The sequence below is a fragment of the Anas platyrhynchos genome, chromosome 13, assembly GCF_047663525.1.
Source record: "Anas platyrhynchos isolate ZD024472 breed Pekin duck chromosome 13, IASCAAS_PekinDuck_T2T, whole genome shotgun sequence".
Taxonomy (NCBI): domain Eukaryota; kingdom Metazoa; phylum Chordata; class Aves; order Anseriformes; family Anatidae; genus Anas; species Anas platyrhynchos.
Genome location: NC_092599.1, coordinates 20,545,621 through 20,559,812, shown reverse-complemented (window position 1 = coordinate 20,559,812; position 14,192 = coordinate 20,545,621). Strand labels below are relative to the sequence as shown.

The window sequence follows — 14,192 nt, the reverse complement described above, 5'->3', positions numbered from 1 at the left end:
ACAGAACTATCTTACACTCCCTACTAACCTTGAATATGTAAATGATGCATCCTGTCCAGCTGTGTTGATTTCATTGAAAACATAATTTTCATAGTTAAGTTTTGAACATAAATCTCACTTCTTTATTTAAAGCTTAGCTTTAAATGCTAAAAGCAAGTACCAAGATTTCTGAGAAGAATCGCACTGTTTAATCAAGGCGTTCTTCAGGAATGGAAGTCTAAAAAAAAAATAAGAAACAACATCAACATCACGTTGCTAAATCAGCACTACCAAGTGAATTTTATACCAGCAATTACTAAGGGCATCCTCTCAATCTTCATTGAAAGGCAGGGGTGAGGGAGGGTATTTTAATTGTAATCCATTAAATGTAGATTTTATTGCAGAGTATTGCACAGTAACCAAAGAAAAAAAAAGACTAGCACTGAAAAGCAAATCCATCCTAATTAATATTCTCCCACTATCTCAGTAAATTCACTTAACCCTTCTTTATGTCCCTGTCCTTTTAGATGGTCCACCAGAAGTGAAAGGTTTTGGTGCCTGACAGCAGGATAAGCAAATATGAACTCATGCAAAATGAATGATAAAGCAAATCACATATTCAATTAACCAAACCGGAAAATAGTTTGTAATTAAACCTCACCAGATTAGAAAATACATTATAGTTTATCTTAACTAAGATGCATGTGTCTTTTGAAGCAACCAGGGACTGGCTTTTCAAAGCCACTCAGAACTTCTCCATTTCTGCTGAAATGAAGCAAGCTAACAGGTCGTGACCAATGCTTCCAAAAGCCATGGAACCAAACTCTGTCAGATTTCAAGACACAGACAGAGAGAGAGAGAGACACACACACACACACACACAAAAAAAAAAAAAAAAAAAAAAACAGGTCGTCTCAGCACATAACATGATTCTTTTAAGTTTTAAAACTCTGGAGTTTTTAAAACAGCTTCTGTAAAGCAAATCTAAATAATATTTTGACTATCTACTTTTGGCATGGCACTGGTACCTAGCAACATGTAAAGGTTCTCTACATGTTCATTCACTGAGCACATTCCAGAATCGTAATTTTCAGGGTTTCCTCTACTGTAAAAACTATTGTCAAGAAATAAAACTATGGATTATAATTGTGTTAAATTCACATACTAGTAATTGTAGTAAATTAGTTTACTGTCTATTTAAACCATCTTAATTACTGTTTTTATAACCTCGGTGTGTTTGTATTTTTTTCAGAGCATTTAAAAGTCATCTTGTATTCTCACTATTCCAGTAGTTTGCATGAGAAGTACAAACTTTTCCCATTCATCTTATATGTTTACTTTTAAACTTTAATGACAACAATATTAGTGTCAGACCTAACTATTTTCCCACCAACTGTTCAACTGTTACAGTATCTAATAAGACTAGCTGGTAGATTTGGAAGGACGCACATTTATATTTATTAGGACCAGACGACACTTGAAAGTTTTGCAGGCACACCTTTATCATGCATGGGGTAAGGGCAAAGGGAAAGGCAATAAAACCTCACAGCTCTTCCCAGAACAATTAAACTAACAAAACCATCATCTACCAGTGCGGTACTATTCTGTCTGGGAGACTGACTTTAGGCTATAATAGAAAAAGAACTTTCTGGTATATGCTCATCTCCCTAGGCATTTTGCCAGTAAAGCACTACCAGCAAATCTTTTTAAGGAGACAAGCCCTTAGCAGGAATTCCCCACAGGAACAAGCTTGCAACTTTGAACACGGGAAAAAAAAAAAAAAAAAAAAAAAAAAAAAAAACTTTATTTCAAATGGGAATGATTAAGTACATCTTTTGGGGGGCCTTCTGGTTTGGATAATTTGATGGTTATCTCCTGTATTTAAATATATATATATATATATATATATTATTTTTTTTCCAATGTCTTTAACTAAAACCTTTAAAATTAAATTGTGGAGCTCCTTTTCCTACCCTTGCAAACTGAATAGACTTTTTTTTAATCTGTGTTGAAATAGCCAGATCCTAAGCTGTATCGGGGCTTGCAAAAATTGCAAAAATAACTAGTCTGTTATTGACAAACTGCTACAGACCCAGGTGACCCTTCTACCAGCTGGAAATTGCCAGTCATCTTGCTCACATCTTTCTTCCAGAAATGTCCCTTCTCCTGAGCCAGAGAATGAAGTAAAAGCTTTCTTCATTTACCATTAAAAATGGACTTGACATATAGCAACTCTTTACCAAGAATGAGGAAGACCTCACTGTTGGATGCTACTAGCACAGTGCAGAGCCTAAGAAGTGACTGCAGGACAAAGTGGGTGCAAAATTCTACCAATGTAGAATTTTTCATTTTACTTTGCAGGGATGTCCATTACAAAGCAAAAGAAAAGTTCAGAAAACTAGGATCTGCACTGATAACAAGTCAAACCAATCCATAACTATTTATCAATGCGTACTATCGGAAGCTTGGGCTGGCAGTAATAGAAGAAAATTGAAATGTGAAGATAGGGCTGAGTGGAGCATTTTTAAATGATCCCCTTGCCAAAGTGTCATCCAGTAAGGAATTATTGCAGCTGTACAAAGGTTACTTACCAATGTGCAGTCTCAGCTAAAAACACAACAGCTTTATTACTTATTTTGAGCAAAATAAGTCAGGCTGCTACAACAGTTACTTCAAGTTGTTTTTTTAAATGAGATACCAGTGTAATCGAGGTACAGAAAAAGAGACCCAAGCCCCAAAGCTCCCTCAGCTGAAAAACACAGCAAATAAATACAAGTAGAAATCTTTCTAAAATACATCACAGAATATTTGTTAATTAAACAATTTATTATTTACTGTGTGTTTAAAACCAACAACATTCTACACAAATATTGTCAGATAAACTACATGTAGAGGATAACTAGGTGCAAGGTAGAATCCCAAAACCTTGTCAATGGATGGATTAGTCAGTCATGTGGCCTGAGGACTGAATGAGTCATGGGGTTGCTAATGAGATAAGGATAGGAAGCCTGACACCTTATGTCAGGAGTTCACTGGTTCTTCTCAGAGCACTCTCCTGCTGTGACCTAGATTGAAGGCACAAGTAACAGTGCAGGTACAACACCGGCTTTCCTGTTGGAGGTCACTGAAAGATTCACCTAAATCTACTTACAGAGGAAATGTTTGCTACAAACAGTAGCTTTCCGTAGCAGGGTCCCCCCACTAAGGCTCTCCCAGTCCCAGCTGCCTTGAAAAGTTTGGAGAAAGAAAAGGAGGTGTTGTGGGCCATCAGCTCACCAGCCCTGTAAGCACAGGCTGGGCAGACCTTTTAATGCAGAACTTCACCTTTCAAGAGAGTTCTCCATTGACAACCATAATCAGAAATAAGGCTGAAGAACCTGTTATCAGGGGCATAGAGTCTTCAGTTCTCGTTAGGGTCCCTCAAGGGGACCTCATAGGCTCCCGTTAGCCCCTTGTGTATGTGACTTCGCACTTGCCAATTTGCTGCAATATGTGCAAGTCCCTCAAAATGGGAGCCTTGAATCTCTTCAAGTAGAACAGTCTCACCAGTGAAAACTCTTGGAGTCTAGACACAAGAGATGCAAACAACTCAAACTTCAGTGCTCTATTTTTCATAGACTCAGCATGGACACCTTATTGTTCACACTTCAAAAAAAATAATAATAACCAAAGATGTCTCAATGTCTTGGTCACAGGAGAAATCCCTACCTGTGCTGTGCCAGTCTGCCTGCATACTGCAGAGTAAAATATGGTGCTAATCTAACCCATGGGTTAGATTGCCTCCTACCCAAGTAAGTAGGAGGCAAAGCACAAGACAGTCTGAGAGAACAGAACATGGTACAGCAGGATGATACAAGAAAAAAAATGAGGTAGGAGAGTGAGATAGAGCAAAGCATGCTGCAGAAGAGGCCAAGTGGAAGAGTAAACACAGAAGGAAGACAGAGGGCAGAGACAAAAGATAATGAGAAACAGAAATAAGCGGGAAGTTGAAGACAAAAGGCATGAAAATAAATAAAACAGATGAGGGAAAAAAAAAAAAAAGGCAGAAAAGGCAGAAATAGAAGAAATATACAGGAAATTCATCCTGCCAGAAACAGCTTCTTATCAAGTGCAGACAAGAGACACTGCCAAAAGAAGAGCTGAATCAAACATGAAAAGTTCAGATCACCTGAAACTTCAAGGCAGATAAAAAAAAAATACATCTAACTCCGAATGAAATAGTGGGCTTATGAGGATTCAGCCCAGAGTATACTGGCCCTATCCTCCTGCTGCAGCAAAAGAAAAAGTTTCCCAGATCAATAATAGTTTCTCCAAACTACTTGCAGAAGAACTGTACCAACTTGTGAAAATGTCAATTGGTCAGTGCTTACTCAGTTAAGTAGAATAAGGGACCAAGTTCAATAACTCTTGGAAGCTCATTAGTCTGTATAGTACTCTGTGCACAACAGACCATAATGACAGAACTGCTCCATTCAAGGAATAGTAGATCTCTTTCTCCTGCCTCTCCCAGAACACAGAAGAAACACATCAAAGTGTTTCTGACTGCTTTCTGGATACGTTTTCCCACGGAACACAGAACTGTCACACCTGTGACAGTGGCCAAGCACAGTCCATTCAGAATATAACTCCACATTTCTGATCCACACACATCAGGAAACATGCTCAAACTGGTTCCCAATTAAGCTTGAAGATTTCTAAGTTATCTTATACGATCGTGTTTCACATCATACTTGAATCCAAAGTACTGGCTTAACAAAGGAAGTTGGGCTACACTAGTTGAGAAAAAATGTCAGCAAAATACCTGAGAAAGATACAAGGACACAGATCAATGGTTAGTGCATTTCATGATGTATAACCCTAGTCATAAGGAAAGACAACACTGCTTCTGCCAGAGTAATTTATTACATCAGGTAGACAGGATGTGTCAGTACATTCCCTTTTCTGGCTCAAGTCTGCCCCAGCACATGGCAGTACTTGAGCAAGCCTAGTGGAATTACTTAAAATTAACAAGAGGCAAATTTAAATGGCCAAATTCTAAACCATATGTACACTTAGAGGTCTTCAAGACCTCTTTTCCTAAAATAGATAGAGAACTCTTATTAAAAAATAAAATAACAAAAAAAATACAAAGGTAATGTATTTTTGCTTAAACCAACCTGTTCACATTAGTTAAAATAACATCAGGGACAAAAACGTCCATTGCTTTCTAAATGCTAACACATTGCAGAATTAGGTCAGATACCAGCCTAACAAAACTAATGCTAAAAACATTTATTTCAAAATGATTAGCCTCTAACACAAGTAATTATATTACCCTTTTCATGTAATGCTTTTTGAAAGTTGTTATTACCAAATCTCTTGTTGGATTGGCAGCTATTGAGATCTGTGCCCTCAATTTCTCACAGAGGGGGGAAAATTAAGAGAGATAAGACTGTTGGCTGGCTAGATACACAGCTGCATAAATAATTCTTTACGTTGACCTGAATTATTCTGCCTTTCGCTAGCATATTTTTTTTGTCATCCATAGATGCTTAATCTTGATGAACAAAAATATATTCAATGGATCATATGAATAGAATGTGGTTGGTTCCCCCCTTCCCATCCCCCGCCTCCCCCCCCCCCCCAAAAAGTAATTAATCTTACACACCACACAATGCACAAACATCTCTAAAAATAGAAAACCTCATATCAGCATAAATTTTCCATCCAAAGTAGTCCAAAATTACCTACTTACTGATCTGGCATCCAATTTTTGTTCTGAAGACACCCTCCCAACCACGGCTCAAAAAAAAATGAGTCCTATAGACTTTGAGAACTCAAAGGATTGCTGAGGTCTAGTTACTATTTCAAAATATCTTTTAATGTAAACGATGAAACCACTCGAATGTAAATTCAAATCACCTTTAAGAGTGATAGCCTCTTATTAATAAAATTAATAAATTAATTAATAAATAAATTGATTGATTAATTAAATTAATTAATAACATATTAATTATAAATTAATAAAATAGCAACTAAAAGGAAAATATTTTACATAATATTTTCAAGTACAACACAGGTATACTATTTTTAATGGAAGAAATACAGCTCTACAAAGTACAGCAATATCATCCTCTTTAAAAAACACTTAGAAGTAACTGCTTTTAAAATTCACGTTGCTATTCTTATCACTTCAAAATGTATTGCTGTAAAGTTTCCCACCATTCTCTTCTCATCTAATAATATATACAGCTAAATAACACCATTAAAAATTGAAAATAGATTAGATAAGCATACTAGGAAAGACAGTAAAACTTCAGAAGGACTGAAAAAGGCATGTCTAAAACAACAGAAATTTAAATCAAGGTTTTTAATACCATACCTCTATACACACACGGTATAACATTAATTTACATTCTCTTCCAAATAATTTTACTGCTGAAAAGTATCTGGTTTTAAAGATATGACATAAGGGAACACATTAAAAATAAAACAATTCCACATTCTGGATATATTTTATTCCAAAGTATCACTGCATACCAGTTTTTTGACTGAAATTGTTACACTTAATACAGTCTCAAACACTAGCAACTAATCTTGACCATCAAGATAAAAGAACATCATTATAAAACAAAAATTCAAGAGTACTTACCAAATTATGATTAGTTGAATTAGAATCATCTTCTGGGAATGGGATGTAAACAGCTAAGGCCACACAATTGGCAAAAATAGACAGTAGTATAAATATGTCAAATGGTCTGGAAAATCCTGTTAAGGAATCCATGAATTCTAAGTGCCTACTAACTTTCAAGCCTAGCTCTTTTTTCAGTTCTAACACTCAAACAGGTCTTAGGTCTCAGGCAATCTTTTGACTGATAACTGTGACAAACACTCAATCACCTCCAGCTATATCACTACACCATATTATTTTCCATCACACTGATGTTTCAACATGCTGCTCTTTTCTGCAAAGGGGAGAAGACTTACTGTTGCTGCCACAGAGCGCTTTTTGTTAAGTTCTAGAGATTAATTTAATTACATACTCTTAAATCAATATGCAGGTTAACATGCTAGATAAGGAATATTTATGGAGCTATTTTGTCTTCATATGCTAACATTAAGTCTCATTAACTAACAGAAATGTGTTTATCCAAAGGAAGAAAATCATTTGGTATCTAGTTCATAGTAAGATGAGAATGATTCCCAACAAATCACAACTGTTCTCCTGTAGAGAGCTGGAATGTTGTATAATGCACACAGAAAACTCTGAGCCCCTTTCATGTCTTGGACAGCTGAACACCTGAACAGTTTTGCTTTGGCCAGAACCAATGAAAGTTTAGGTGAGTAGACTGGCTAAGAGAATGTCATTGCTGTCTTGGCAGCCATACATACTGGGAGGCTTTAGGCTTTCACATGGGATGGCAGGAACTACAGCTACATTTTTAACAACATGTCTAGATGAATACAGTTGAAATCTGGAGATATTTTTCCTCCAGGAAAAGAAAGGCATTTCTTAAAATTCAGCCTTATGAAGTTTATTCTCCAGCTTATCATCGATTTGCCTTTCACTGAATAATATTTAATTATCTTCTTCTAGTTAAAAATATGGGGGTACTCAGATAAAACTACTTTTGGAAGTTTGTAAACAAAGCATTTGGGACTTGACTTTCCCCCCCCCTCCCATTTCAGTGCACAGCTTCCTCATATATGTCCATAAAATTTCCATAAAAGATTGAGCAAAGAGCACTGCATATAATTTTGTTTCCTCAAAAACAATTTTGTCAATTTAGAATAGACTTTTTATGATGAAAACACCTATTAAGCTCACATGCCCTTTAAGATCTTGTAAATTTCGTTTGTTGACATCTCAGTTTGTAAACTCAAGGGCTGAGTTTACCTTCACAAAAGCCCATCAACATCAACAGTCATTACAAAATAAAGTTAGAATACACATCTCAAAAAGCAGTGTTCTCCAGACTGAAATGGACAATATCAGTGCAAGACTGACAAGCTTGTTTTATGATACAGTGCTAGCAGGACAAATTCTGCCCTGAGTTATTCCACTCTAGACCCATAGTAATTTCATTTCACTGACCTTAGCCAAGGAGATGACGATTTACTGAAATTAGTTGGACTTCTACCAGTGTAAATGAAAGTGGAATCTGTTTCATTATCTTTAATTAAGCTCAAAGAATTGGGAAAAAAGAAAAAAAAACAACAACAAAAAAAAAGCCCTATAAATGAGAAATATTTCCTACTGAAAGTGGTTGGTTGTGCTGCTTAAAATAACAAAATGAATTTTACTTTGTTAGTCTACTCTTGTAAATAGCTCTCTCTTGCTACAGGGAAATTGCCACAACTAACAGGCAAGTGTTTTTATCCTTGTACTTCAACAAAGCTTCATTCTCTATTTCAAACTTTTTCTTGAGAATTAAAAAATATACCAAATCTACATGCTCTTTGTTCTTCCAAAGAAATCCACATTCTTCCAAATCAGAACCACTGAACTGAAGATAAAGCAATTCTTCCAAGCACTCAAATCATGAACACATGCCAGTATATCTGATCCTGAATCTACAGCTGGACAAGCTTCCAAATGTTTGGTGGCAGACATACATGTATGTTGTAAATGTTCAGGCATTCATATGTAATTACAGTGAATCTGTATTTTAGCTAAAAGCCTTCCTTGCATTTAGCAATTGGAAAACATCATTTTGAAATAACTTCTGCATTCATTCTACATCTACATTCATTGGCCCTAACACCTCACCACTATATAGAAGATATGGGTTTGACATCTTAGGTCAAAGGTCATCTCCCAATTAAAACCACTAGATGTACTCCTGTCTATTCAGCCTTATTTGGAAGAGCAATGAATTCAATATTGAGATTTGATGGAACATAACATAAGCTTGCAAATGCCAAAAGTTAAGTTCAGAATGTGTTCCCCTCTCCCCCTAAGAAAAAATGAACCGCTATGAACTCTTCCCTGTCTTTGAAGTACTTACTTTAATGAAACAATACTCTACATCATTATGACACGGATTAAGAGGCTATCATTAACAGCAATTTACACAAAATTAACTACCATTAACGTTAATGAGTGTTACCCACACAGAGTTAAGTGAACTAACTGTCACTAGCTGTGACACTATCAGACATGGCAATACAATTCCTTTATCTATCTGGAAAACTCAAGGAACAGACAGTAAAATGAAACTGCATCAAAGGATACTTCCATTCTACTAGACTAATGCAGGCTCTTCGTATTGGATTGTTGAGGGATAAACAGAAAAGGGCACGGGGTGGCCGACTATTAGACGTATTACCCTGTTTTTTGCTCTTGGCATATTGCTGACGTTTTCTTTGGGACAGAGATCCTACAGGCTGGGTTGTGGTGGTACTCATATTTTGGGCAGCCTTTGCTTGTCTAGCAGCATCAATTGCAGCTTGCCAAGACAGAACAGTTTGCTTGGATGGTGCTGAACTGTTTGACTGAGTAGTTGGTCCGTCACCAGGGAGAGGAATTCTGGTGCTACTTGCATAGTTCGCCTCTGTGAGAGAAACGGAAAAAAAAAGTACTTGTTTATAACTTTTTATGCTAGAATGTGTCACAGTGTTTTTGATGAAAAGATTATTTTAAGACCTCTTGCTGGTGTGATGCTTATATTATGTATATTATAGAGCATAAGTATATGCACATGTGTATGTATGTATGCGTACATACATACATGATTGAATATACAGATATGAGTGTATATATATGATTCAACAGTAGCCAAAAGGTCTCAGGAACCAGCATTTATTTCAAGTTTAACCTAAGTATCAAGGCAAGTGCTACACAAACACTTGACATTTTAATTCTTCCTTATTTTTTTTTCCTTCACGAACCGGATGGCAGCTCTTCTGTCAGCACGATAATGCAGTAAAACACACCTCCTCCTAATGACCAACTGGGCTGTGGTGCCTCAGCATTTACTATTTCCTCACCTCATCTTGATCGAAGGAGTAGTCATTTAAAATCCTTGCACGTTTTTCAATCAAGAACAACCAAGTGTACACCTCTTCCCCCAAAACATAAAACCCCAGAAGTCCTGTAAGCAAGTTAAATTTCGCACTGTTCTGTATTCTCACAGAAAAATGCCTCCCACACAGGAAAGCATAATATTGTCTGGTGGTAAATATGTTCATAAAGCTCTGCTATCTTGCACGCCAGAAATTACACCCATCAAACTACTGTAAAGGAATTTTATTTTATTTCTGCTTTTTCACGAGGTGTCACAAAATAAATCGCACCTTCTAAATAATATTTTAAGGCCTTTTTTTTATCCCGGATGACAGCAAAGCAGGCAAAACAACACCTCCTCGCACAGCTCTTTCCTCGCGAGCTGCCTGACTAGAGCAGCAGAGCCTCCTCCTACATGCACCTGTAGGAAGGAGACGCTCCTAAGTCAAACCCAAAACTTGAAGATGCCTGGGTGGGGAAAAAATGAAAGAACGGCACAGCATCCGCGCAGGGAACCGGGGCTGACGGGCGGAACGGCGGCGACACGCATCCAGCTACCCGGGCAGGAGGGGAAAACACCTCCCCAGCGACCGCCGCTCGCCGAGCAGCGGAGCCTCGGGGCTCGCCAGCCCAGCCCTCCGGTCACCTCCCGCCGCCTCCCCGGCGGGGGCAGAGCAGACCGGGGCTGCCTCAGCCCCTCACACGCCGCCGGCCCCAGGCTCGGCCTCGGCCTCGGCCGCTGCCTGCGCGAGGGGCGGCCGCGGGGGGCGCGCTAAGATGGCTCCCGGCCGGAGCTCAGCCGGCGGCAGCGGGGCAGAGCTGCCCGCCCGCACCTGGGGCTGCCCGAAGGCAGCGCGGCTCCTCGGGGGCGGTGGTGTCCATCGCGGCGTTTATCACTGGAGTCCTTTTCTTTTTCTTTTTTTTTTTTTTTTTTTTTTTAAAAAAAAAAAAAAAAAGCAACGGCACAGACATCTCCCCCCCGCCTGCCTCCCGGGATGCTACGAAACGTTGCTCGGCGCAAACAACCCCCCGATCCGCGCAGCCATCCCTCGGGTTCTTTCGTCCCGCTGCATCCCTGCCACCTCCACGTTACTACCCCGGGGTAGTAAATTAAACCTTACACCCAGCTGCGGGGGATGTGCCCCCAACAGCCGCATCCCCCCGAGCCCCGACGGCACCCCGATCCCTCCCGTCTTCGCCTCCTGCCCCCTCCCCCCCGTCTCCCGGTCCTCTCCCCACCCCAAACCTGCCCCATCCTCACCCCTCCCCTCCCTAATCCCCGTCTCCCAAATCCCTCACAAATCCTCCCCCGCTGCCCCCCCTCCCCTCAGCTCCGGGCATTCTGCTGCCGCTGCCCTTGCTGGCTCTTACCTTCTGGGTGCTGCTCCGGCGGCTGCTGCTGGTGGTGGTGGTGCATTATTCTCACTTTCTCCAGCGTATGAGAGGAAAAAGAAAAAAAAAAAAAAAAAAAAAAAAAAGGGCCGAGACGCCCCCCACCCACCCCGAGCCAGGTGTGCGCTGCCCCTGCGCTCCCGCTACCCGACCCCCATGGTAGTGACTAGCGACGCGCGAGGGGCTTTTCCTCCTCCTGCTGCTGCTGCCGCCGCTGCTTTGCCGCTGCCAAATCCCTCCGAGTTTGGGCCAACATGACACTCACATCCGGGTGACACGGGATCTCTCCATCCCTAGCAACCCGGCTGCTGCCGCCGCCAGCTCCTCAGTCCCCCTCCTGCCGCTGCCGCCCGCTCCCCGGTCCCCCTCCTCCCGGCGCCGCTCCTCCTCAGCGCCCTCCCGCCGCCGCCACGCCGTTAACTCCCTCGCTGCTGCCGCCGCCGCCGCCACCTGCTGCTCCCTGGGCCGGGCCGGGCCGAGCGGGGGCGCGGAGCTGCTGCTCTTCAATCTCCCGGAGCTCCGGCGGGGCGAACGGAGCCGCCGCCGCCGCCTCGAGCCGGCCGCGATCCCGCCTCGCCCGCTCCCCGCCCCTCAGGCGCCGCGGCCCCTCAGGAGCCCCGGCGCCATCTCGGCCCCCGGCCGGGCGGCAGGTGCCGGGGGAGCCGCCCGGGACGGCCCCGCACAGCGGTGTCGCCCCCTCCGTGTCCCCGCAGCGCCCGGCCCCTCAGCTCCGCTCGGGCTGGTCAACCTGTTGAAGCGTCTCCCAGCCGACCCCGACCTTTTCAGATCGTTACCTGGATACTTCCAACAAATCTTTTTGAAAATATTTCGTTTTCGGCGTCAGCTTTCACTACAAAAAGCCGAAGCCTGTGATTTCGTTTTTGTTTTATTGGTCTCGAAGCGCAGAAGCCCTGCGTGCCGGTGCGCAGGACTGGAGCAGCCGGAGGTGTGGTAGGAAGGAGAGAAGTCGTGCCAACGGCGGCAGCTGCCCTCAGTTACTGAAGGAAGGGACTGCAGCCACTGGGAAAAGTAATTAACGAAACAACTAAGAACTATACACATTCAAAACCAAATTAATACTGGAAAGCTAAACTTGTACTTCTCTGAATAAATTCTTTCTGATTTGTCAAGTGCATTTCAATTTATTTTTTTTTCTTCCAAACCATCATCACAGTGGCTTTGAACCTTTGGCAAATGGGTTTTCTGTTAAGAAAACATTTCAGCAAAACTAGCACTAGCCCTTTTTCTTCTACCGCTTTATCTATGTCCCTATCCTCTCTTCTAGATATCCTTCATCCACAATTAGTTTCATCTAATTAATAAGAAACAACAACTACACACCAGCATTAGAAGAGCAATAAAACCTTGGCATTGCAGGCATCCTCCAGTTTTATAAGAAGTTCTGCTTGGTGGAGTCTATCCCACTTGGTGTTATCTTTGTGAGTTAAAATTAAAAAAAACAATACTAAAATTTATCCAGGAGTACCCACAGAGAAGTCCTCCAACAAGAAGAAATCTTCCACCTCCCTGCCACTTCTCAGCCTCTGTCCGAGGACTTCCCTTTTTCTGACCTTCTGATCTGACTCATCGGCCAACCTGCTGCTCAGAAGGTTGGTTTAGCCAGGAAGGTACCACTGCCAGTTGAGAGGCTCCTATCATTAGAGCACGTGTTTCCTGATGAAAACTTAGCAGTCTGTGTACCTGGGTTACTGCCTTGACGATCCATAAAAGTCAGGGCAATGTTTGGTCTTGACAGTCAGGTATTTAGGTGGCAAAGATGCTTGGTGCATCTTCAAAAGTACCTAACTGAAGGCTGAAGCACTGGAAGCAGGCACCTAAATCACTTACAGGAAGTGAGGTGCCCAACCTGCTTAGTTGCTTAGTACTTTTGTAAGTATAGATTCAGGTATCTCACTCTTTTTTTTATTTGTTTTTCCTTTTTTTCTTTTTTTTTTTTCTTTTTTGAATAAGGCTTATGAAGCTCAGCACTGAGATGCTATTAACAAATTCATAACTAATAAGGCCTGGATCTAACATAAGCAAAAAGCATCCTAAAGAAAAAGGCTGTCTCCTTTGCAGAAGTCCATGAAACTCCTGGATTTTGGCCTTGCCAGTGCTGCTTTTCTAATCCCCAGTCCTTGTGATGGTGCATAGCACTATGTAGTGGAACCTGCCAAATACTCCCCAAAAATAAACTTTGTGAGCCTTCCAGTGAAATGAAGAAACACTGTTTCCTAGTTGGTCCAAAACCATATGCATGTATTTCTGCTTATTTCAAAGCTATCTGGCTTTTTTCTTTTTTTTTTTTCAAATCAAATTATCAACTATATTTCCAAAATCAAAATTACAGTTAAAAAAAAAGAAATGCAAGTCCTTTTAGAGAGTTTCAAGAAAGTATTCAAGAATACTGATACTGTTTAGTCACAAAAGTGCTAATTACTGAAGCCATTAATTATCTAAACAGCTCTTTGCCCTCTTCTACAAACTAGTGTCTAATTACTTCACTAACATTGCTTCACTTTTATGTCACTTAGATATTAGTTACTCATTCCTGAATGAAACTGCTGGCTTTATATTCATGCTTTAGAATGTGTACCAGCTACCATAATAAGTGATGAGATTTTGAATGAAAACAACCCATATTCAGAGAAAAAATAAGGATGAATGTCCTCATCTGTCATACGCTCAGCGCTATGCCATTGTCAGTGTATTTTCTTTATATGTTAAGGAACAGGATGGGAAATTAATATGGTCACTATTACCATTTATTTGTTGCAGAGTTGCCACTCACTTATTATCATTTTCCTCTTGGTAACATTCATTGCTTTTCAGGGAC

The 14,192-nt window shown here is 40.8% G+C and overlaps 1 protein-coding gene across 13 annotated transcripts in view; it reads right to left on the bottom strand.

Annotated features, from left to right (window-relative positions):
* CACNA1D (calcium voltage-gated channel subunit alpha1 D) overlaps positions 1–12,263 on the bottom strand; it is a 194,409-nt gene extending 182,146 nt beyond the window's left edge. For 7 of the 13 annotated variants that reach the window (XM_072044111.1, XM_072044119.1, XM_072044122.1 and 4 more), the window contains exons 1-3: positions 11,336–12,257; positions 9,194–9,512; positions 6,611–6,716 (exon numbers count right to left, since the gene is read on the bottom strand). In XM_072044111.1, coding sequence (XP_071900212.1) covers positions 6,611–6,716; positions 9,194–9,512; positions 11,336–11,381 — 471 coding nt within the window. In that variant the 5' untranslated portion in view covers positions 11,382–12,257. Of the gene's footprint in view, positions 1–6,610; positions 6,717–9,193; positions 9,513–11,335 lie in introns of all 13 variants that reach the window. The other 6 variants (XM_072044117.1, XM_072044118.1, XM_072044120.1 and 3 more) reach the window with 3 other exon arrangements.
* Positions 12,264–14,192: the final 1,929 nt, after the last annotated feature.